The sequence below is a fragment of the Equus quagga genome, chromosome 3 (genome assembly GCF_021613505.1).
Source record: "Equus quagga isolate Etosha38 chromosome 3, UCLA_HA_Equagga_1.0, whole genome shotgun sequence".
Taxonomy (NCBI): domain Eukaryota; kingdom Metazoa; phylum Chordata; class Mammalia; order Perissodactyla; family Equidae; genus Equus; species Equus quagga.
In genome coordinates, this window is record NC_060269.1 from 124276681 (window position 1) to 124302378 (window position 25698).

General features: G+C 37.3%; 1 protein-coding gene across 2 annotated transcripts in view; it reads left to right on the forward strand.

Moving 5' to 3' along the window:
* TMEM156 (transmembrane protein 156) overlaps positions 1–25698 on the forward strand; it is a 40188-nt gene that overhangs the window by 5459 nt on the left and 9031 nt on the right. For both annotated transcript variants that reach the window (XM_046656905.1, XM_046656906.1), the window contains exons 2-5: positions 11186–11455; positions 14025–14285; positions 17290–17409; positions 19435–19518. In XM_046656905.1, coding sequence (XP_046512861.1) covers positions 11186–11455; positions 14025–14285; positions 17290–17409; positions 19435–19518 — 735 coding nt within the window. The remainder of the gene's footprint in view (positions 1–11185; positions 11456–14024; positions 14286–17289; positions 17410–19434; positions 19519–25698) is intronic.

A 25698-nucleotide genomic window follows, 5' to 3' on the forward strand; every position in this document is an offset into this window, starting at 1 on the left:
ATTTTTATTGCCTTCCCCAAATGTTCTATGAATAAATCCATTTCTTCTCTAGACTCTTCTGTTTCTGACCTGGTTAATGTCATGGATGCATCATCTGTGCACGACATGATCTTTTCTTTTTTTTCCCTTTCCCATTCAATATTAGCAGAGAAGCTTCAACTATTGGACCCACAATGGAAATATAATTGTTTGAATTGTTACTATTGAAATTGATACTCTTTTGAGTCTATGCCAGTTGTTAAAGAGGCGGATCTGTAACCAAAGGAAAACAACATAGGTTAACCAATGTCTCTGTAAATTAGGCCGCTAAACCAAAAGCTCTCCCCTATCCTGGCAGCTAATATTTTTCAGTTGCTGAATTATACTACAGAATATCCAATAATGATGAAACATCTTTAGAAACAATTGGCTATGTTTGCTTTGGTTTGGTTATTTTTTTTGAAGGCATAATTTACACACAATAAAATGGAAAGATCTTAAGTGCTAGTTCGGTGAATTTTGACAGTTGTATGTACCTGTGTAACTACCACCTGACACAAGACACAGATTTTCATCACTCCCAGAATGATTTCTCCTGCCCTTTCCTGCCAAATCTCCTCCCAACCCCAAGGGAGGTTTCTGACCTGTGTCACCATAGTTTAGTCTTGTCCCTTCTTATACTTCATATAAATGGAGTCATCACACAGTATCTACTTCTGGTCTGTCTCCTTTAGCTAAGCATAATGTTTTTGAGATTCATCTACGTTATTGAGTGCATCAGTAGTTCCTATCTTTTTATTGCTAAATAGTCCATTGTACAAATATGCCACATTTGTCCATTCAGCCATGGGTTGTTTCCAGTTTTCGGTTATTATAAATATGCTGCTATGAACATTCTTGTATGAGTCTTTATGTGAACATATATTTTCATTCTATCGGGTAACTAGCAGTGGAATAGCTGAGTATATTTAATTTTATAAGAAACTGCCAAATGCTTCTTCAAAGTGGTTATACTAGCTATGTTTTTAGTGGCAAAATTTCTTATTTTCTCTAGTTTACATTTACTATGTTGAAGCAATAACACTTAAAATACATATTGTTTGAGAAAAATCTCATGCTTCTTCCAAAGTTCCCTGACAACTAGTTAACAGAGGAATAGCTTAGGTATTGGGAAAATATGACTTGACGTAGAGTATTTTCTGGAGTTCCTATTGTCTGTCAAACATGAAGGTTTTATTATAAATTCCCACTTATCATTTTTAAAGGTCAACAGATAGGTGTGACTTCTGTTCTTGCAATCAAACCTTGAGACACATTCCTGGAATAAAATATCTAAAACTGTGAGCTAAGACAGATTAAAAATACATAGTTGAACTTATAAGAAAACAAGAAAACTCCTCAAATGTTGAAAACAGCTAGAAATTACAAATGTAGGTGGATTAGCAAGAGCGAATGTATTGGTCATCTCCGGAATATCTACCAATTCTTGGTGGCCTGGGGTCTCAGTTGCATTGAGCCTCACATAGGGGGACACAAGCCAGAGCCTTAGGCTGGGTTGGAAAAGGTGCCACGCTTCATGAAAGAGTAATTAAGGATAAAATCTGTCTGGCTATAAGGAAATCTGTCTGCCTCCACCTAGGCTCTGGATAGAGAAAAGAAAAAATCCCCCTTGAGAGTTTGGGAAGATAAGCTGGACTTAATTTGGATATTGAGGGTCATTTTCTGTGAGGTGAGAAAAGCCCAACCCAAGAATTTAATTTAAAGTGGTTTTGAGTTAGTGGTACCATTAGACACCAAGTAGAGGCAAATACCAATCCTCTCTGGAGGAAAACATTTTCAACCCAGATCTCAAATATTTCCTGAGTAAAATTCTAAGGAGCCTGAGATACTATAAAAATCATAAAACACATAAAGACTCAACAGGCAAGAGTCAACAGAAGCAACAAATAGCAGAATCAGATCTCTAAAGAATTCAGACATTGGAATTACAAGATATAATATAAAGTAAGTTTTCAATTTGTTTCGATAAATAAAAAATAATATCAAAAATATGAATAAGAAACAAGATTATTAAAAATAACCATGCAGATTTGAAAAAGAACCAACTGGAAATTCTAATTACGAAAATATAATAACTTGAAGTAGAAACACGAGGAATAGAATAAACAGATTAGACACAACTGAATAACGATGAACTGGAATATAGATCTGAAGCAATTATCAAGAGCATATTTCAGAGAGCTGGAGAAGTAGAAAATATGAAACAGAGGTTAAGAGACATAGAGAACAAAGGGCGATATTTCTAATAAAAGGTGCAAAAGGAGAGAAGAGATAGAATGGGAAAAAGGCAATATTTGAAGAGATGTGGCTGAGAATTTTACAGAGTGATGAAAGACACGAAGCCTGAGGTTCAGGAAACCCAACAAATCCCAAACAGAATAAATAAGAAATTATGTAGAACGTGAAAACTAAAGAGATCTTTAAAAATAACCAGAGATAAAGGCATATTATTTTCAAAGGAACAATAATTAAGCTGACAGCTCCCTTCTTGAAAGCAACAATGAAAATCAGAAGGCAATGGAATAATGGCTGCAAAGTTCTGGGGTGAAATTACGGTCAGTGTAGAATTGGTGAAATGTACATTTTCAGTTGAACAAAGCAGAGAGTTTATAATCAGCAGATCCTCAGTGAAGGAACTTTTAGAGAAGTAACTTCAGGAGAAAGAATATAATCCAGAAGAAAGGCCAGAGATGCAAGAAGAAATGACAGGAGAAAAACTCCAATAATAATTATAGACATTTGAGTAAACCTAAATAAATCTGGAAAATATGAACTGTAAAGAAAACCCTACTAATTTATGTGTCAATGAAGAAACAAGAGAATTAAAATGCTATACAAAAATATCATTTAAGTCAGGAATGATGTGATCAGAGTACAGTATTCTTAGATTCTTATATTGTTTGAGAGAGGGTAAGACTATGGATTGAATTTAGACTTTGTTAAGATGCATGTTAAGACTTACTAAAATAATAGAAATACAGTGTCTAACCTTCAAATAACTAAAGGGAAAAACAATGAAATGAGAAAAAAACCCCTCTAAATCAATTCAATAGACAGCAAGAAAGGTAATAGGGAAAGTGGGACAAATAGAAATCACTAGATAATATGGTATATTTAAATCTAAATATATCAATGATCCCAGTAAATGTAAATAGGCAAATCTATTCAGGTAAAAAGACAAAAAATTATCAGACTGGAAGAAAAAACAATTTCAAGCAATATGACCTTTAAAAGAGATCTCTCTAAAGCATTAGGGAATAAACATAACAGTAAAAGAATGAGAAAAATATAGGGAGGAAATAGTAACTGAAGAAAGCACGTATCATTGCATTAACGTAAGATTGTAAGATCAAACACATCACTAGCAGTAAAGAAGGTCAGTATATACAGAGGAAAGATTCCATTCACAGGAATACCTATCAATTCCAAATCAGAATGTCCCTAATAAGATAGCTTAAAAGAGACATTTATAAATCCATTATTACAGTGGGAGATTCTAAACATATTTCTCAGTATAAAATATAATCAAATGAACAAAGAATAGGAATATAGATGATTCAAACAATTCAAACAACTAGTTTTATCTAATGGACATATTTAGAATACTGAACTCAACATTTGGGAATACACATTCTTTCAGGAACTTATGGAACACTAATAAAAATTCACCACCTACCAGGGCATAAAAGCAAGCCTCAATAAATTTCAAACGATCTTTAATATATGTATCTAACTAAGTGTGATTAAGTTAGAATCTAATAACAAAAAGAAAACTAAAACCAAACAATGTATTTGGAAATGTAAAAAATTCACTTTTAAATAACCCACATTTGAGAAGAAGTCATAGTGGAAATTAGAAAATAGTAACAACTGAATAATGATGAAAATGATATCTATTTAAACTTGTGGGATGCTACAAAAATAGTAGGTATTTAGAAGAAAATGTATAGCTTTCAAAGCTTATACATGAGATAGCAGAAGAGCAGTGAGATAAACCCAAGGAAAGTAGAAGGCAGGAAATAATGAAGACAAGAGCAAAAGTCAATGAAATTAAAAGACACAATCGAAAGGGTCAATAAAGTAAAAAATTGGTTCTTTGGAAAGAGTAATTAAATGGACAAACTTCTGCAATGATTAATGTGTTAGTTTCTTATGGCTGCTTTACAAATGACCACAAACTTAGTAGCTTAAACCAACACAAACTTACTATCTTATATTTCTGTAGGTAGAAGTCCAACAGAGGTCTCACGGGGCTAAAATCAACTTCTTAGTAGGGCTGTATTCCTTTCTGAAGGTTCTAGGTGAAAATCTATTTTCTTTTCTTTTCCAGCTTCTGGAAGCTGCCTGCATTCCTTGGCTTGTGGCGTTCTTCCATCTTCTAAGCCAGCAATGGCCTGTTGAGACTTTCTCACGTGGTATTACTCTGTCACAGATGCTTCTGCCACCATCTTCTATATTGTGATTACGTTAGGCCCACCTGGATAATCCAGGGTAATTTACCTATTTTAAGATCAGTTCATCAGCAATCTTAATTCTGTCTTCTGTCTTAATTTCTCTTTGCCATGTAATGTAACATATTCACAATTCTGGGAATTACGATGTGGATATCTTCGGGAGGCCGATATTCTGCCTACCAAAACTTAATAATCAAAAAATGAGAAGATGCAAGTAACTAGTGTTAGGAATGAAAAAGGGACATAACAGAAATTAAAAATGTAATGAGAGATTATTATAAATAGCTTTAAGTTAGTAAATTTAAAACATATGGACACATTTCTAGAAAAATATAGCTTACCAAAACTTGGGAGGAAATGGAAGATCCAAAGAGTTGTACAATAATTAAAGAAATTGAGCCAATGATTTAATTTTCCCTGAAAGAAACACTAGGTTCAGATGATTTTACATGCAAGTTCTGCCAAACTTTCAAGAAATGGATTGAAGAGATAAATTCAATTTTATAATAAACCTTTTCAGAAAATAGAAAAGGGGGAACATTTTCTAATTTATTTTTTAAGACTAGCATATCTTGGTATCCAAACACAACAAAGACTGTATAAAAAAGAAAAATTTACAGGCCACTCTCATTTAGAAACATAGATAAAAACTTTTAGGCAAAACATTAAGAATCTCATTGCAGCAATGTATAAAAATGATCAAATTAGATTTATTCCTGGAATGCAAGATTGAGTTAGCATTAGAAAAATCTAACAATATAATTCACTGTATTAACAGATTAAAGAAGAAGTGCCATCTAATCATCTCAATAGTTATTGAAAGAGCATTCAGTTATATTCAACAGCGCTTATAATGAAAAACTTTTAGCAAACTAGGAGTAGGAGAGAACTTCCTTAAGCTGATACAGGCTATTTAAAAATGGTGGTATGAAATATCATCGTCAGTGACAAAACATTATAAGTATTCTTCTTAAGATCAGGAGCAAGCATGGATGCCCACTTTCAACACTTCTGTTCATCATGGTGCTGGAGATCCAAGTCAGTACAATAAGACAAGTAGAAGAAATAAAAGGTGTAAGGTATAAAGTTTTCATTATTTGTAGTCAATATGCATATCTGCATAGAAAGTCCAAAATACTTATAGGAAAAAATGAAAATTAATAAGGAAGCTTATAAAGTGGCAAGAATGAGATATTCAAAAGTCAATTGGGGGCCTGCCTGGTAGCACAGCGGTGAGGTTTGCACATTCTGCTTCCGTGGCCTGGGGTTCACTTGTTCGGATCCCGGGTGCAGACCTATGCACCACTTGTCAAGCCATGCTGTGGTAGGCATCCCACATATAAAGAGGAGGAAGATGGGCATGGATATTAGCTCAGGGCCAGTCTTCCTCGGCAGAAAGAGGAGGATTGGTGGCAGATGGTAACTCAGGGCTAATTTTCCTCAAAAAAAAAGAAAAAAAATCAATTGTATTTCCACATACTCTTATGTGGAAATAAAGAGAAAACATATTTCTTAAAAGATGCTATTGATAATAGCAATAAAAAGTAAGATACCTAGGAGAAAAATCTAACAAAAGATGTATGGGGCCATAATGGAGAGAATTTGGAAACTTTATTGAAAGATATCAGGGAAAACCTATATAAACAGAAAGAAAGGAAGAAAGGAGTGAGAGGAGGAACTCAGTGTCATGTCTTTCTCCTCCAGCTGATTTTGAGATTCAATTAAGAATTACAACTGGATTCTTCATCAAACTCAACAAGCTGATTCTAAAATTTATCAGAAAGAGCAAAAGGACAAGAATAGTAAGACACTCCCAAAGAAAATGAACAAGATGAGGGGACTTTTCTTATCAGATATAAAAGCTTTTATACAAAGCAGAAGTAATTAAGTCAGTATGATCTTTGGAAAGATGGATAAATGGACTGATGGAACAAAATTGAGAACCCAGAAACATACTTATACCTACATGGATGCTTGATATATGACAGAGGTGTTATTACAGATAATGAGGGAAAGACAGATTACTCAATAAATGCTAGTACAATTGATTATCCATATGGAAAAAGTAAATTTGGTTTCCTAACTCACACTGTGCACAATTTGAGATAGATTAAGAATTTAAATGTAACAGGCAAAACTTTAAAACTTTTAGAAGAAAATGTAGGAGAAGATCTTTTAAACTTTAAGGGAGAAGGGTTTCTTAAACCAGACGCAAAGTACAAATTGTAAAGAAATGATTGATAAATTCACTACATTCAAATTAAATACTTCCTTTTAACAAAAAGAACATAGTAAAAATGAACAGACAAGGTACAAACTGTGAGACAATACCTTGATAAAAAATTTAAAGAACTTCTTAAAATTGTAAACAGAATATTTAAAGAACTTCTTACATTTTTAAACAGAAAGTTTAAAGAACTCCTAAACATTAATAAGAAAAGACAAACAACCTAACAGAAAAAGGAAAAGTAAGGAAAACTAGGAAATACACTTTACACCATGATGAGATTCTATTTAACACTCATCAAATTGGCAAAACTTGAAAAGCACTGGCCAAGGAATGTGTCAATGGGAACCTTTATATATTGCAGGTAAGAGTATAAATTGGTACAACCACTTAGTAAAATAATTTGGCATTTTCTAGTAAAATCAAAGATGCACATACTGAATACCCAGCAATTTCGCTCAGTGTGTATGCTAGAGAAACTTCTGTATTTGTGTACCAGGGGACATGTTCATGAACATTCATAGGAACATTATTTAAAAATAAACTTTACTGGGGCCTGCCTGATGGTGTAGTGGTTAAGTTTGTGTGCTCTGCTTCGGTGGCCCAGGGTTGGCAGATTTGGATCCTGGGCATGGACCTACACACTTTTCATCAAGCCATGCTGTGGCAGTGTCCCACATACAAAATAGAGGCAGGTGGGCACAGATGTTAGTTCAGGGCCAATCTTCCTCAGCAAAAAACAAACAAACAAAACCCAAAAAGTTTATTGACATATAATTTACTTATAATAAAATGATCCCATTTTAAGTGTATAGTTCCAGGTTTGACAAATGTTTATACCAAGGTAACTACCACCACAATCAAAATATAAAACTTTCCAACACTCCCCAAAGCTTCCTCTTTTTCCTTTGCAGAAGAGTTCTCCTCCCACTGTCAATATAGTTTTCTATTTTCTAGGATTTCGTATAAATGGGATCACAGTATGTAGTCACTTGTATCTATCTGGCTTCTTTCCCTTGGCATAATGTATTTGAGATTCATCCATGTTGTTGTTCATATTAGTATTTTCTTCCTTTGTGTGGCTGAGTAGTACTCCATTATATGGGTATGTCAGGAATTGTTTATAGATTCACCAGTTGTTGGACATTTGGATTGTTTCCAGTTCTTGGCTATTATGAATAAAAAGCTGCCGTGAAAATTCATGTACAGGTATTTGTGTGGACATATGTTTTTATTTCTCTTGTGTAAATTCCTAGGAGTAGAATTGTTGGGTCATATGCTAAATATATGTTTAACTTAAAGAAAATAAAAAATCTATTTTCCAAAGTGGTTGTACTATTTTACATTCCCACCAGCAACGTATGAGAGTTACAGTTCATAGCAGCATTATTCATAACAGCAAAAATAGAAACAACCCAAATGTTCACTGTCAGAAGAATGAATGAATAAGTTGTGGTATATTCATTCAAAAGGATATCACAGGTAATTAGCTACGATTATTTGCAGCAACATGACTAAAACATATTAAGCAAAAAAGGCAAGTCATAGACGATAATACAGTATATTCCATACCTGTGCATACATTTCTAAACTATGTTAAATGAAACAATGTTATTTGAGAATATGTACATTTTGAAAAGGCTCTAAGATAAAGAAAAGGAATAATAAACACAAAATTCATGACTGGTTAACCTGTGGGAAAGAAGGAGTGTGTAGGAATGGAAAGGGATAAGGTGCTTCAGAGATGTTGATGATATCCTGTTTTTTAATTGGGTGCTAGATACATGGGTGTTTGCTTATTTTTATTATTCTTTAACTGGCACAATGTATTTCGTATATGCTTATGTGTGGTATATTTTTATAATAAAAGTGTAAAAAGAAAATAAAGATAGTTGATATTTCTTTAGTCTTGTTCTTTGCTTTTTTTAAAAAGAAAAAATAGCTGACTTGGGCATTTGTCCTATACTGTAATGTATTTTCCTAATTCTATTTAGTATTTTATAAACTTACTCTGAGAGATGGCAGTTTTAGTACTGGAGTAATTCTGGAATGCATTTCTATCTCTGGGAGTGAGAATTCAGATGTCTGACTCCTAGCAATATTAATGGCATAGTTAAATTCATAAATCCTTATTTATGGAGATGAGAATATAGCTCACCTGATAACAACAATGATTGAGTAGAATTCATTTACTTCTTAAAATTATGCCAGGGAAGGATATGTCCTCTATTTATTTCTTTTTCAATTGAATTCTTTAAAACTAAGGTTTAAAAGCCATCATAAAATGACCTCTTAGCTAAATATAGAGGACATTGCATCAATTCCATAAAGCCCAGTTGGTCACTTTTTGGATAAGAAGATTGCAACGTTCACATAAAAATTTCTTTATCTCCTTTGCTGGTCATATAATAGGAATATAAATTCGAGGAGTTTAAAATTTCATAAGATGAAAAATGCCAGTGAGGAAAATGGAGAGATGGCAAGAACTTTTTCATGTGTTTTAGTAATATAAAAAAGCTATAGATTATAGACTTCTGTCAGATGGTACATTTCTGTCTCTTTCCTGGGACATTATTATTATTTTTAAAAATCAGTTACAATTTGATTACAATTTTATTTATAAATATATTAAGACATTATAAAATTGTGTATTTGAGTAAAATACCATTTCCTCCTGCAAAAAAACCTTTATAGCAACTCAAGTATGAAGTGTTTTTATAGCTGGAAATCACATGTCAGTTATTACAGAAGCTATTTCAAGTGTAGAGGGCTGGGAAGCAAGCCTTTAATTTGCTAAATAATAAAAATATTATCATCAGTAAGTGAAACACTTATGGAATTGCTATTACAGTACAAACTCCACAAGTAAAAAACATGCTTTAATATAAATCAATAGCTTGATTTTCTTTTAAGTTTGAACCAAAATCTATGACTAGGAGTAATCATTCCAAAAAATGAAGTAATTCTTTCATTGTGTTCTACATTATTTAGAAACTTTCAATAATACGTCTTGCCCTATATGATTATATGAGAGATAGTAAAGAAAGACATAAAGGTGAAATTGAGCATGCCAGTTATTTCCTCATACTAGCAAATGCCTGCCAGACTGGGAATGTCTGAAAGAGAAGTTACGTCTTCCTTAGGTGATCAATACTGTTAAATAGAGATTCCCAAGTTTTATATGGTCAGCTTTAATTACTTGTGTGGATTAAATCATAGATAATGCTATCCTAAATGAAGCATGAATTTTGAAGTTTTACTTTGGAATATGGGTTTGCATTTTAAATAATACACATTTGTACCAATTTCCAAAGTATTTTCATATGCACTATAACACTTGATGCTGCCAGAATCCCATGAGGTTAGCAGGGTCTAGAATTATTATCTCTCTTTTGCTGATGAGAAGATAACACTCACAGAGACTAATTGTCCAAGCATCTTGGCTAATGGCAGATATAGCACTAGAGTCTTTGTCTTTTGTTTTGAACTCAGTGTTCTTTCTATTATACCATCATTTCCATACCTGATGTTTGCCTTCAGACAAAAATAAAAGTTATGATGTCACCCTGTTAAATTGCATCTTTGGAGGTCCAGGTAGGTTGACTAATGGCCACCCAAAGATATCAGGTGCTAACCCCTGGAACCTGTAAATGTTACCTTGTGAGGAAAAACGGTCTCTACAGCTGTGATTCAGTTAAGGATCTTGAGATGGGGAGATTATCTTGCATTATTCTGGTGGGCTCTTAATCCAATCACAAGTGTCCTTATAAGAGAGAGGCAGTGGGAGATTTGACACAGGCAGAAGAGTAGAAGACAGAGACAAGAGTAGAAGGCAAATGATCGTGTAGCCACAAGTCAAGGAATGCCAGCAGCCGCCAAAAGTTGGAAGAGGGACAAGGAACAGATTCTTCCCTAGGGCCTTCAGAGGGAGCGTGGTCCTGTAGACACCTAGATTTCAAACCAGTAAAACTAGTGTTGAACTTCTCGCCTCTGGAATTGCATGAGAATAAATTTCTCTTGCTTTAAACCACCAAGGTCGTAGTTATTTACTACAGCAGCCCTCAAAAACTAAAACAGAGAAACTGTTCAAGTTTGCCATTCCTTGTTCAACTCCTTGCAGTTGACTTGAACCTCTATTTTGGAAGAGATAGATTCAGGGGAACCTAAGGGTTGTCCATTAAAACTTTTCCAGAAGAGAGAATGGCTAAAATGCTAGGGTTTCCGAGCACTGCTCTAGAAGGACTTCTGTTCTTTGGAAATTAATAGGGAATGTTGGCAAATTTTAAAACGAAATATTTCAATGGAGTAGGTATTGTTAATTCATGTAAGAACAAAGTCTTGTCACTGATAAGCTGAAATGTACTGAATTTGCCTCAGAAAAACTGTGAGCTTACTGTGTATTTATCTGAATGCCCAAAACTCAGAATTTCACAGTAAAGAAAGTTTTCTTTTTTTTCCTTTATAGGAAACATCTTGAAGCTATCATGTCTGGAAGGGTGTTTACAAACTAATCTCACCTATTCACTCTCCTCCGTGAACTTGTCCTTCGTGACTTTCCTACAACCACTAAGGGAAACTCAGACTATTATGGGAATCTTTCTAAATCACACCAACTTTCAAAACTTCACCAGGATTTGCCAGGACTTCACGAGTGAATTTCAAATGTGCTCCTCATGTTTGGTTTGTGAGTCTAAAGGAGATATGGATTTTATTTCTCAGGAACAAACATCAAAAGGTACGTGAAAAGGGAAAGTAAGAATAAAATTTATTAAGGATAAATGACTTTATTCTGTTAAAAAAAGTATTAATGATATATTCCAATTTCAAGTCCAGTGGCACTGGAACTCCTGGTGGTGTGGCTCTTGATGAGTGATGCACAAAGCTTTGGGATATCACTCATTCTTGGTTTACTTTGATTTATCAAAAACACAATATGTATTCTCAAAATACATCAAAGTGCCACTGTAATTCATATACCTTTGATGGGTAAAGGATTATTTAACATGCTGTCTTCAAAGATATTGAATTTTAAAAAAATGAACTGAAAAAAGTGAATTAAAAATATTCTAAGTAGAGGCCAGCCCGGTGGCTAAGAGGTTAAATTCACGTGCTCTGCTTTGGCGGCCTGGGGTTCCCCGGTTCGGTTCCTGGGTGCGGATGTAGGCACCGTTTGTCAAGCCATGCTGGGGCAGGCGACCCACATACAAAGTAGAGGAAGATAGGCACAGATGTTAGCTCAGGGCCAGTCTTCCTCAGCAAAAAGAGGAGGATTTGCAGCAGATGTTAGCTCAGGGCTAATCTTCCTTAAAAAAAAAAATCAAAGTAAACTAGCAGGTTCTCATAGTAAAATCACACTTTGATTTTCCAAGGAGTCATTGAATCTTTGATGCATTTGTAATTACTCCTGCCTAACATTTATCCATGGTATACAATTGTCTTTTCACTTGGCTACCTATCCAATGAGGCTCTTGATGGCAAGGACTTTGTCTTTGTTCACTATTATATTTCTATATCTTAGAATAATGTCTGACATTTGGCATTCAGTAAATATTTGTTTAATGAATGAATGAACAAATAGAAGAATATGTATTATCTGTAGTGCCTAACTGAACCTTGCATTTATTATGAGGTCAGTATCTATTATTTAATTAAATTGAATCAATTTTTTGATTAAACCAAATCGATCTTTGAAAAATTATTCATTTACAGTCATAAAATATACTAGTGGCCTCAAGGCCAAACATCTGATTTATTGCTTACACCTATTTAGCAAGACTGCTTCCTGCATTGCTCTATATTGGCATTTTTTCCCTTCTTTCTGAATGGGACCAAGATTTCTTGGCGTTGACTTTAGATGAAGTGCAATATAGATACGTCTTTTCTTCTCTTCTTATTCAAGTAGTGCTGTGACTATTGCAGGGTTCTGGGTCAAATTCACTAGAAAGCAAATTGGGAAAGATACCTTTATGATAATAGAGAATGAGGAAATGTGTTAAGAGTTGGTAGCTCACAGATGCTACTTCTCTGCCTCCTTGAAAAGCAAAAGCAGTTCAGTGATAAGTTATCCCAGTTGCTATGGCTGTGTAACAAATCATCCCAAAACTCAGTGGCTTAAAACAACAGCAATCATTTTATCACTTCTTTTTTTTTTTTTGGTGGGTCAGGGTTTCAGAATGAGCATAACTGGGCATTTCTGGCTTGGAACATTTCATGCTATTGGAGTTAGACAGTTACTGGAACTAAAATGGAGGGGGCAAGAGGGGCTAGAGGCAGGTGGGCATCTCTCTTTTAATGTAGTCTCAGAGTTTTCCTATGTGGTCTCTCTACTTGGGCTAATTTGGTCTCCCTCACAGCATGGTGGCCTTGAGTTGTTGAACTCATAGTTGTTCAAGGCTCCAATATTAATGCTCCAAAGAGCAAGGCAGAAATTGCTTGACCTTTTCTGGCCTCGTCCATTCAGTGTCACTTCCTCTGCACTTGATTGGTTACAAGCAAGTCACAACCCTTCCCACCCAGATTCAAGTGGAAAGATATTAGACTCCATCTATTTATGGGCAGTGGCAAAGTGTTAGGTTAACATGTGTGTTATGGATTGAATTATATTGAAGTCCCAACCTCCAGTATCTCCAGAATGTGATATTATTTGGAAATAGGGTCTTTGCAGATGTAATTAGTTAAGGTGAGGTCATACTGGAGTAGGGTGGGCTCATAATTTAGCATGACTGGTACCCTTACGAAAAGGGGAAATGTGGACACAGACATGGAGACAGAGAGAAAGTCATGTGAGGATGAAGGCAGAGATCAGGGTGATGCTTCTGTAAGTCAAGGAATGCCAAAGATTGCCAGGAAACCACCAGAAGCTAGAGAAGAGGCATGGAATCAATCCTCCCCTCATAGTCCTCAGAAGGAAGCAAACTTGTCAATACCTTAATCTGGAATAACTAGCCTCTGGAACTGTGAGACAATACATTTTTCTTCTTAAAGCCACCTAGTTTATGGTACTTTGTGACAGCAGCCCTAGTAAACTAGGATAATATGAAATGGGAAATATTATCGACAATTTGGGGGAATACAATCTGTCCCACAAGTCACCAGGGAAATGTCTGTATTTTCTTTGAGATGCTCTGGTTCTATGGTTTTCACAATCTTAAAAAATGTAAGCCCTTTAATCATTATTTTTAGTGTAGGTAACTTCTTGTTTCTACTTTTTTGTATAGGAGGGAGGAGACTTAGTTCTGAGTTGTATATGTTTTCTTACCATGTATTACTATTTTGTGAATAACATTTTCTTAATTTCTTCCTAGTTCTTATCATGAAAGGATCAATGGAAGGGAAGACAAATGATTTTCATTCACCTTGTCAACATTTTAACTTCACTGTAACTCCTACAGTTGACCACATTGAGGAATATAACCTTACCTGTGATCCAAAAACCCACACTAGAAGGTCAGCAATCATGGAGGAAGATCCAGCCAAGGAAAAGTCTATAAACCACACTTGTAGATTTATGGAATACCCAAATAATTGTATACACATCACTTTGCACCAAGAAATGGATGTAAAAAGTAAGTTTTTAAGGACATTAGAGGAAAAGAAGAATCGGACGTAGACACAATTAAATAAGGGCTACCACATTAACTTCACTGAAAGTTAAATAGTTGAAGAATTTTGTTGATGAAATAATACGGTTGGAGAAAATGTTAGCCCATTTATCTGCTTATTTTTCTTTCAAAATGTGCTTCTCATGGGGCCCAGCTGTACCCAAAAGCAGAGGAGACATCTATGGGTTGTGATTTGAGGGTCACTAGAAAGACCCTGTGCCCCAGAATAACTTTTGGACATGCCTGTTAGCTGTGCTTGAAGCAATACTACCACACTTGGGTATCGAAGGGTGAGACTTGTTTTTAAATGTAAATATCTATGTACATTGTGATGTGCTATTAAAATCTTATTTTGAGTTGATTTAGCATGTTGTTTCTTAGAGCTGAGAACCAGGCCTGGATTAAATGGGATTTTTGATGTAAAGCCTCAAAGATAGGCAGGGTGCAGTTTAGGCCCCTTGGGTCACTGATGACTCTGAGGAAAAGGTAAGAGCCCAAAAGACAAAACTTACCTACACCTTAATTCTATTTAAGGCTGACTAACTTCCTAGTCACCCTTTTCTGAATTACTGCAGTTGATCCTTTCTACTAAGCAGTGTGCCCTCACTTCACCCATAAAACCTATCCTTGAAGAGTATTTTGTGATGTAATCATTTAATGAGTGCCTGCTGTATGCCAAGCAGTGTGCCAGGCATTGGGGACACAGAGAGATGAATGTAAAACAATTGAGCAAGTGCATTCAGTGTGTCAGGGGCTGGGAAAGCCATTTGCTGCTGTGCTTTTTGATGTTCCGGACATATGGGAGCCTTTCAGATGGCTTAGAACACTTTCCTAAAGCTTTAATTATTTGAGAGGTAATTATTTTTGAAATGTTATACTTATTGTAGAGCAAACACAAACGTATAATATGCATGTGTTTTTAAAGTAAAACATAAGACTTCAAAGAAAGCTCTCCTGTGAGTTAGCTTGCCCAGGGCACTACAGCCTCTGCAATTAGGGGGTATTTCAAGGTATGTGTATGTGTGTGGGGTATGGGAGAGGATCTGAGAAGATCTGAACAGAGGGGTCGGTTCCCTCCGGTTCAAGAGTGAGATCGGAAGGCAGGTTTTGGAAAGGCTGCAGAGAGAAGGCAACTATGAAGAAATCTGAAAGATAAAGAGGTTTGGACTGTAGATATTAAAACTTATATTTATTTCAATGTACATTTATGTATCCATTTAATTGCTTTTTACATTTTCTAAAACATAAAAGAAAAATAAGCATTTCCATAATTTTGATTTTAAGAGAATTTATTTTTGTGCTAATAGAAAAATCTATGAATTCGAGTCAAAGTGAAATGATCGTTAACATCTTTTTTGGGTCTATATTTCAGAAAGATAACATTGGTGCACAAATACGTAGTCTTGTATTCTGGAAAAAGTATACCCATTTTGCCATGTGTACAAGATTGAAAATCTATTCATATTTTCTCTGTTGTGCAAAGACTAATCTGATCTTCTTTAAAAGCCCTATCTACCAGAGGGTGAAACTAAATTCAGTCCAATCTGGTAAATTTACTTTGAAGCAACAATTTAAACTGTCTTTTTAGATTTTCTCAGATTCCTGTCTGTTTCCCCTTGCTCTTCTCCAAGATGGCTGCAGGGATGGGGGGTAGGTTGACAGCCTAGGATGTTGGGACACACTCTTCTGGTGCTTTGGTGGGTGCCCTGGCTGGCTTGGCCCCACTTGTGCACATTCTGCTATTGCAATATAAAGTTGGTGAATGCATGGTTCTTTTTTTATAGCTTGCTCAGTTCCTAGTGACACCTTAGTCATTGGGCCCAGCTTGGCTCTTGCTGGCACTGCAAATCTTCTCTGTCGGTGAACTGCATGCTGAGTGAGGAATACAGATTTGATGGCTGAATAGCATGGAATGATATTGGGGAGGCTGAGTGCTGCCACCCCAGTCAACCTCTACCCTTTCTCTATTCAGCCTCTTCTCTGAATGAATATAGACTGCCTATTTAATGTACGTCTTCCCATGGATGGGATTTCCAGATCATGAGCCCCACAAAGACAGTCATCCAATGGGGCAAACAAGTTATACATCTTGCTAAGTTGAATAACTGCTGCCTGTGTTTTGTGTGTGAGGAAGAGGGTACATAGAGTGGCTTAGAGCACCAAATCTTAACCACTAGACCACCAGGGCTTCCTAGAGTGGTTTAGAGAGTCGGTAGGCAGTTGTGTCTTGAACATGGTGAGGCTGGCCTTGTTTAAGTCACTGATTTCTGCATCGGGTGGCCAGCGTGTCTTTATGGGACCAAAGGAGATGGTGCTAAGCTATTGCTGGATGGTGACTATCCTTCCCACATTGCCTTACTGTCATTTGAATGAACAAGTTTCTACTGTATCGTTATTAAATTTAGGCTACAGTAACTACATGTTTAATTAATACGTGCACTTATGTGGTCATTGTCGTCAGAGTCCCTGCAGAAAGGGGGTCTGATTATTCATCTGCCCTGGCCTCTTATACGCCTCAGTCCAGCCTTCTCTCTTTATCTTTCCCTTTATTCCCCATCTACCTTACACTCATTGCATCTTTGTCAATTTGAGGACATAATTTTTGGCTGCTGGACCCAGTGCCAAACTTATTAATTACAAATGGTTCTGATTCTGGGATGCTGCTATGTTGCAGTCTTAACCTAGTCATACAAATGATGAGTGAAACTAACATCAATGAAAACTCTAAGTGAAATTAACCCTAGAATTTTGGAACTAAATGGATCCCTGGAAGCCACCTGGTCAAGTTTCCTCATTTAATACATCAGGCAAGAATTCAGGAGAGCATGTGACCCTGTAGGAATGAAGATTGTATATTCAGCTTTCCACTTCAGGGAAGAATATGTGGTAGAACCCAACTACACCACTACACAGCCTCTCTTCTGTTGCATCATTTTATTGTATTTTTAAAGTATTTTTTTCTTTGCAGATTTCACTTGTTCCATGAAGATCACTTGGTATGTTTTAGTTCTATTAGTTTTTATATTTTTGCTCACCCTTGTTATCCACAAAATACTTGAAGGCCACAGGAGAGTGCAGAAATGGCAGAGTAAGTACTGAGAAATAAAGCCATCATTTGGGATAATCCATGTAGTGTCAACGAACTCCTAATCTTATCTGTAGATTCAATTTCTTTTTTTAGTTCAATTTACGGTCACAAAGCACCTACAGTGTGTAAGTGGTGATTCTAGGTAATCCAAGGAATGTAAGCATAAGTAAGACATGGTGTCAGCATTCAGGGAGCTTCACGTGTCTTTCTCCTACCAAGACAAGTGAATAAGGGGGGAAGAAAGGCTGGGTGAATCTGAAGGAGGTGATGGTCTGGAGGTTGAGCAGGTGCTTGGTGGAAGTGAGGGCAGAAGACGGGTAGAAATAGGGGGAGTGGTGATAAAGAATTTCAGAGTTGGAGATCTTGAGTAGAGCGACTCCAGGTGATGAGTGAGACCAGGAGTCAATCTTTAATAAGTGTGAGGGTGTCAGATTTTTGGCTGGGCTGAGCTAAAATGTGTAATTGGAAATCAAGACAGTAGGAATAAAATGTTTCATAAATAAATAAAAATATTTAATAACTAATATGACACAGGCACCTGCCTATCAAGATAGACACTGACTGTTAACTACTGGCACGGCCCTGCTGGTGTGTCCCCATGCATATACTGGCTCTACTGGTCTGCACCCACGTATATATGGGCCCTGCTGGTGGGTGTCCCGATGCATAGACTAGTCCTACTGGTGTGTCCCCACACATATACTGGCTGAACATCAGGCCTGATGGACAATTTATAACATGAGTAGTTGGTTTCTTAAAGACAGTATAAAATGTATCACTATGAGAACAGGCTTTGGAGACAGGGGGACTTAGGTTGAAATCCTAGTACTACCACTTACTAGTTATGTGACTTTGGGCAAGTCGCTTACTCTGTCTTTTCTCTCCTCGGTAAAACATGAATAATCACCTTTACCACACAGGGTTGAGGTAAGAATTGAAATAGAGATTCTATAGAAGTTTAACACAATGTCTAATGCATAGCAGTTCTCAATAAAGAATAGTAAGTGGTATTGTGCTGGTTATATTATTTCCCAAGGCTCTTACGTCCTTTAGCGGGCAAGGCTGTGTTAGTCATTTCAGTAGGGAGAACGAATGGCTGCCTCTAGGTTTGAGTGAAGGTGCCATTAATTCTTTTGGCTAAGTATTTGTTGCAGACGTTCTGAGAGCAGTTTCATTTCAAGTCTTGTCATTGATGCCTTAGTTTACAAGGCCCTTAATGCATTGGTTAGTAACATCATCAATATTGTATATTTGTAGAAGAACCATTTTCAGAGTATTTTTATGAACTTTTCACTAGATGCTCAAAGTATGTGAACAGGGTATGTGCTATTACTTTCATTCCATAATGAAAAACCCTCTGACCCTTGGAGAGGTTAAGTGCTTTCTCCAAAGGTATAGAGCTAATAAAATGTCCGAGTTAAGACCCAGGGTTTTTCTAGTTTTGAAAATTATATTACTTTAAATAATAAGTGTTATTTGCAATTAGTGCATGGTTTTGAGTTTCTTGCTTCATTTTTCCATATGGTTACATATTAGGAGAGAGAGCAGCCAAATAGAAAAGGTCTAGAAAGAGATCAATAGTGGGGAGTAACATTAAGTTCTTATGAACATCTACTCAAATGACAGGCTTAGTGGCCTTCAAAGGCTTGCATTAAAAATCCAAGCATATAAAGTAGTGAAAATGTCACACCATTTAGGACATTGAATATTAAATATACATTAAATACCCTATATATCATATATATATAATATCAATAATATAATATTTTGTACATAAGAGCTGAGGCTTTTCATTAGAGGAGATGGCATAATGACATTTATGTTAGTGACGAAGCCATTGGTTTTAGAAAGAATCTGTATGTATTTGCTAATGGAAAATAAGGAAGAGATCTTAACGTCTTGTTACTCCAGGCCCTGTTCTGAATGGCCCATTGTCCTTGGTAATCCTTTGAATCAACATGGGAAATATCTGCTAAGAATGTGCTTGTTTATCATCTAAATATTTAATTTCTTTTCTTGGAATAGGTCATAAATACAAACCTACGTCTATTCGCTTAAGAGGAAGTGATTCTGAGAAACCTCAAACATCGAATGTGCAGGTTACTTCAGGTGAGTTCCGTGGCGTGCAAATAGAACACCGCTTCGGAAATTCCAAAGCGTCCTTGTTTCACTGCAGAGTTAACTCAAGATCGAGAGATCTGAGCTCATTTAAATTAGCTTTGTCTCTGGAAGAAAGGAGCTGTGGGCAAATGAAATCTAGTTTAATCTGTCTTATTATCAGGGGACAGTTACTATCAAAACTACCTCCTTAAATAATGGAAAGTTTGATTAATTGGCAAGGAGAAATTCATGTGAGTAGGCAGAGGAGAGAAGGCAGTAAGGAATAAGTCTCAGATTTATTTTTAAATGAGACAAGTTACCATTATTCCTCAGAATTGCAAGAAGTAATTGCAGAGTGGGCATGGCTTTTGCTGGAGCCTTTACTTAGCAGAGGGTGTCATTGTGTAAAGAGAACTTCTAATAGCCCCAATTAAAAAGTCCCTGTCCTCTGCAGAGAAATAGAAATGGAAGAAGGGAATCCTAATTAGAGCAAGTAAGGGGGCTGTTAGCACAGATGCGGCTGTTCAATTTCCTTCTTCTAATTGTAAAGCCTCCTTCTGAATTCAAGCTGTCAAATCATATTAAAAAGAAAGAGAGGGAGAATGTGACACGGGCAAGGGCCTCTTCATCAGAGAGAAATCATATCCTTGACTCGTTGAAAACCACAGAATTATGATTGATATTCCTCCGGGTCCTTATGCACAGCCAGCGCACAGGCACCTTCATACTTTGTGAGAAGTTAGATAAGGAAGCTTCAAGGCTGGTGGGTAAACGGTTTTCAAAAACGAAAGGAAGCCAAACAACCCCTGAGTCTCCCACTGCAGCTGCGTCTGTAGCCACGTGGAGATTTGCACGGCATTTCATTGAGGACATCGATGCCAAGGAGTTTTTAGCTATTTAAATTAGCAGGTACTCAGACCCCTAGCTTGAGGAAAAATTGGATTGGGTGAACCTAAAAAGCTCAATTAAAAAAAAAATTTAGACTTCCCACTCTCAGCGTTAGCGGTAAAATTATTAACCGACTGGTAACAATAAGTATGAGCTAAATAATCATTCAACACCAGCTAAATGTGGGAAAAGTTGATGGAAATTTTGTGCAGTGACAATTTTGTTTGATTAATGAAATAAAAATTACAGGGTTGTTTCAAATGGCAAAATTATTTTTTAAAGGGAGAAAATGGCGTTTCCCCTGGTCCCCGCTCTTATCCAGTAGACGTGCCTGACATCCATACATCAGGAATATTTTAACCTAGTTCTGTGGAGCTTTCATGTGGCCTCAGGAATCCTGGTCCTTTCTCTTTTCAAGTCATAATTTTGAGCACTGCAGGGTTGTCTGAGAAAAAGTCAGTAGTTCCCCTGTCAACCCATATAATCGGGAGGAATCACAAATTTAAAGTACTAGCTAACCGCAAGACTAACCTCGCAAGTTGTATTTACGAGCCTGTGATTTTCATTCAGCAGAGAAGCCTGTCTTGGCCAGCCTTTCCCTTTAATGGCTCTCGCTAAAAGTCTTCTTGCTTTATTACCAGGTCTATAATGTTAAGGTTTAGAGCAGGCCAAGAGGTGATGGCCTTTTTTAAAACTAAGAGTCCTTTTGAGGCTTTAGCATCTTAAAGGGAGAAAGAAGCAGATTCTTTCTTGTTATTTATACTCCTTTAATCTAAATGCAATTTTCCCCCTCTCATTATAAGTTGCTCTTTCTGAGAGAGTAATGGAAAGGAAATAATGTCTCCCTCGAGGGCCGTTTTTAAGGCCTCTCCTTGTGGTGATGGATTATAGGCGGCAGGGAGAATGTAAGGGAAAAATGTGCCAGCATGGTTCTCTGGAGAAGCAGTAACATGAGTAAAAAAAATGTAGTTCAAAGAGAGCAGTGACTATAGTTACATTCAGCAGAGCGGCTTGCTGTCGACTCTGGCTGTACTTTCCAGGTCTCTCCGGTTGTTCATGTACTACAAAGTAAGTGTTGTTGCACACGAACGCACAGTGATATAGATAGGTTCACACCCTCCAAAAGACAGGAGAGAAATAAGGACTGATTACCAAGACCCTGGCACCACACAGGGCCCGGCGTGTACTGGGGGCATAGTAAACAATGATAGAAGAAAAGAAACAAGGCTCGGTGCTGTAGAAAGAGATGTCGTGCAGAATCAAATCCCAAGCTTTTATGTGTCTAATATTTTCTTCCTTGCTTTGAGAAGCACGATGGCTTTGGTTGTCTGTCTTGGCATTAATCTACTTTGCATTTTATTTGTTTGACTATTGTCTTCACACAGGTGATGACTCTGTCTTATTCATCTTTGGATCCTTGTCCCTAGCATAACATCTGGCATGTAGTTCATGCACAATAAAAGCTTATTAAATTGCAGAAACCCTAAGGGGAAATGAGTGCAGATCAAAAAGAGAGGATGGGCAAGAAATGAATCTTGGGGGCTGGGAAAGGAGAAAATGAATGAAGAGACAGAGAGTGAGCAGAGGGAACATAATTCCATTTCATTAAAGAACATACAACACATTTTGTAGAATTGCTAAGAATATCAGAGAATAATGAGTAACATTGACCATCTTGAAGAAGAGATTTTGAGAACTATGCAAAAGTAACTTTGAAATGTATCCGTAGAAACTGTGCTTAATGAGTTGACCACATTGGGAGACCCAAGCCAGGGGCAGGAGCAGTGGACTAGGACCTGAATCACTGGATGCAAACAATAGAAACCACCTTGACAGAGAGGAAATCCAATGGAAAGTCAGTAGGTAACCCATAGAAGCAGCAGGAAGATTAGAGAATCTGAGCGTGGAAAACAGGAGTTAAGGGAGGCCAGGGAGCCTAAAATACAGCCAAAGTCACACCACAGGAATGGGTTTGGTGCGAACTCCTCTGCTGGTGTCTGAGCTCCGTCTGAGCTGCCAGAGCTACCCTTAGACCACCTTGCAGCTTTGCATCGCTGCCCAGGATTGCAGGTACCAAGGAGGAGTATCTGATCGACTGAGTGTGGGATACCTGCCCCTGTGGCTTCCTGCGTACTTGAGATGTCCACATGCTGGTCAGTCAATAAATAAATGTCTATGACACCAGGTTTCCAGAATTAGCGCTTCTACATATTCCTGCTGCATGGGTTATTAAGGGGGTCATTTCATCTCTCCCCTCGATCAAAAATGGTGAATTCTTCACCTTTAGATATTCAACCAAAATCTACTGAACACCAGCTCTGGGCCAGGCATTATGTTAAGCCTTGATGATACAGTGGCACATCCACAGCACGGTTCCTGCCGTCATAGAGCTGACATCACTGTTAAGGAGATGCTACCTGTGGTTGCTTAAAAACTCATTAAGCGCCTTCCATATGCACAGTACTTTCACATACAGCATTTTATTTCACTTCACAAGAACCTCACTTTTTTCCTGATGAGAAAACTGAAGCTAAAAGAGTTTAAGTAAGTGACCCACAGCCAGTTCCTAGCAGAGTCAGGGTTCAAACTCAGTTTTGTCCAACAGATGCACTTTCTAGCACAGCACTTACTGGCAGTGGTGAACTGGGGAGTCTACCGCTGCTGGCTCAAGCCACAGATCAAAACTCTTCTTGCTCCTTTACATTTAACACAGGAAACCAAAACAAGACATTTTCCCTATAAGGTTGTAGGAGCCTGTGTGAGACGATGTGAGTCATCTGCCAAGCAGCATTTCAGCATTGGCTGAAATGTCTTTTGCAGTTAATGTGGGTGGGTTCTTAAGGGACCATGAATCAAAGAGAACGAAATTTTGTTGTGAAAGAGAATTACTAAATGCCAAAAGTAGATGAGCCAGTAATTTGTATTACCCCAAAATAAAACTAACGGCAAGGTAAAATTATAATTTGCAACATGTTTATGGCCAGTGTAATAAAGACTAAGCAGGTTTCAACTTTCTGCAGAAGAGAAGATAAATTACTGGTGACCAGCAACAAAGCAAGATAACATGAGAATTTAATTTTTACTTGCTTAACTATAATATTTATGGCTTTTAAAATACAGATTTGGGTTCATAAAACAGTAAAGGTTGTAGCCATCTGCTTGGTTACAGAAGAGATCAAAATGCAAAGGGTAACTCTATATACAGGAAGAAATTCATAAGTGTGAAGAGTCTATAGGCAGAATAAGATGATTTATTCTGTTTATTCATTGAATGCCTTTATGTGACAGCCATTTATGCTAGGTTTGGAAGAACCAATGATAAAACATATGCAGATAAATGTCTTCTCCATCTTTGCACAGGCTCTCCCTGCCTGAACCATCCTGCCTCCCTTGCCACCCCCTGCAAACATCCCTTCCTCCCACTCTGCCTTCTTCTAGTTAACTCCAACCCTGCCTTCTGACCCTGGCTTCTGATCTAGGCTTAACTAACACTTCCTCAGGCAAGTCGTACTGAACCTCCTAGACTAGGTCAATTCCACTTATTACACACCCTCATAACACTACAAATCTCTCTTTCTGGCAATTATCACTGCTGCTATTATATCTATCTATCTATCTATCTATTTTTTTGGCTTGAGGAAGATTAGCCCTGAGTTAACATCTGTGCGAATCTTCCTCTATTTTATATGTGGGTCACTGCCACAGCATGGCAGACAAGTGGCATTAAACCTGTGCCCAGGATCTGAACCCATGAACCTGGGCTGCCAAAGTGGAGGGCACTGAACTTAACCACTATGCCAGGGGCTGGCCCCTGTAATCTTATATTTTTGTCTTATTATTTGATTGATGTTTCTCCCATGAGCCAGGTAGCTCCTTGAGGTCAGGGACACTATCTGATAATACTCATCACTGTGTCCCCAGCTCATAACATGGTGCACATGAGGGCACAGAGTAAGTGCCCAACAAATATTTGTCAAATAAATACAACCCGACATTGGTTATGTTGAAAGGATGGCTGCTGCTGCTTTACAAAGATCTTTCAAATACTTTTTTCCCCTAAATTATAAATTTTGATAATGCCTATCCAAAATAATGAAAGGAGAATGGCTAAACACTTCATCAGTTGCATTCCTTGCAGTATTAACACCTGCAGTGTGAATAAACTGGGAACTGAGTCAATGGCTCAGAGTTTTGGCAACTGTCTGTTCAAGGAGTTTTTCTTTAGTTTTAATTCTAGATAACTTCGCAGTCATTTATTTTTCTATCCTCATTTGATTTTCACATTGGCCAGATTTGGAGCAGATGAGCAGTTTTAGGATCACTGTTAACAATAACAGATGGAGATTTGAGCATAGCAGGGAGTTGGCACCTTGAATAAAAGAAATCTATTTTAAGCTGCCATAATTGGTTCTATTAGTCCTAAAAGGCTACTAGCTCTCTTGGGCTTGCACAAAAATGCCAATGTTTTTATGTGATGAAAAGGTCAAAATGATGCATAACAATTTTGAAGTTCTGCATTCCTATGGCAGTATGAAAACACAAGTAAGACTGGAAGGGTTTTTGAAGATAGATGAGAGAACTGATTAAGAATCACCAAACCATCTGAAAATTTCCACATCTGTCTTGACTGAAGTAATCTGTGAAGATTAACTTGAATTCGTTCATCTTTGGAGAAGATCTTATGAGGAAACCAAGCACTTTGTGGGTGATAGTTTAGGCATTTATTATCGTTGTCTCCACAAGCAGTCATGACTGAATCTCTGTTCAAAGGAAACAAAGGAAGCACTGAGGTCATCATGTCCAGGGTTAACTGTCCATTGCCTTGCCCTGCTGAGCACATGTCTGGGTTCTACTAAATTCTGAGCAGATCCCTCAAGTGGGCTTAAAAAGATGCTGCTAAAACTATCGTGTTTTGCACTTGGTAGTGCTTTCTGTTTTTCAAAGTGCATCAAAATACACCTTTCTTACCTCATTTGCCCTTACCTTTATTTTCCTCTCTTTGGCCTCGAGGCAGTCACACTAGCTTTGCTAAAGCCACAAGGTAATCATCTCGGTGGTTCAGGTGTCAGTACCCACTGCCCAACCTTTGAACAGAATGCGTGGGGCGAGGCCAGGGCCCTGCTAGGACTGGCTGCCTAGCTGCTGCCGCCCGCAAGGCCACACAGGTGCCTCACATTAGGGGAATTTACCTGGTCCAACGCTTCTTTCCGGCCTGCGGTCTCAGCCTCCTGCAATAATAACACATCAAGAAGGATCCATTGTGTATTCGGCTCACACTAACGGATTCATAAAACCAGGAGG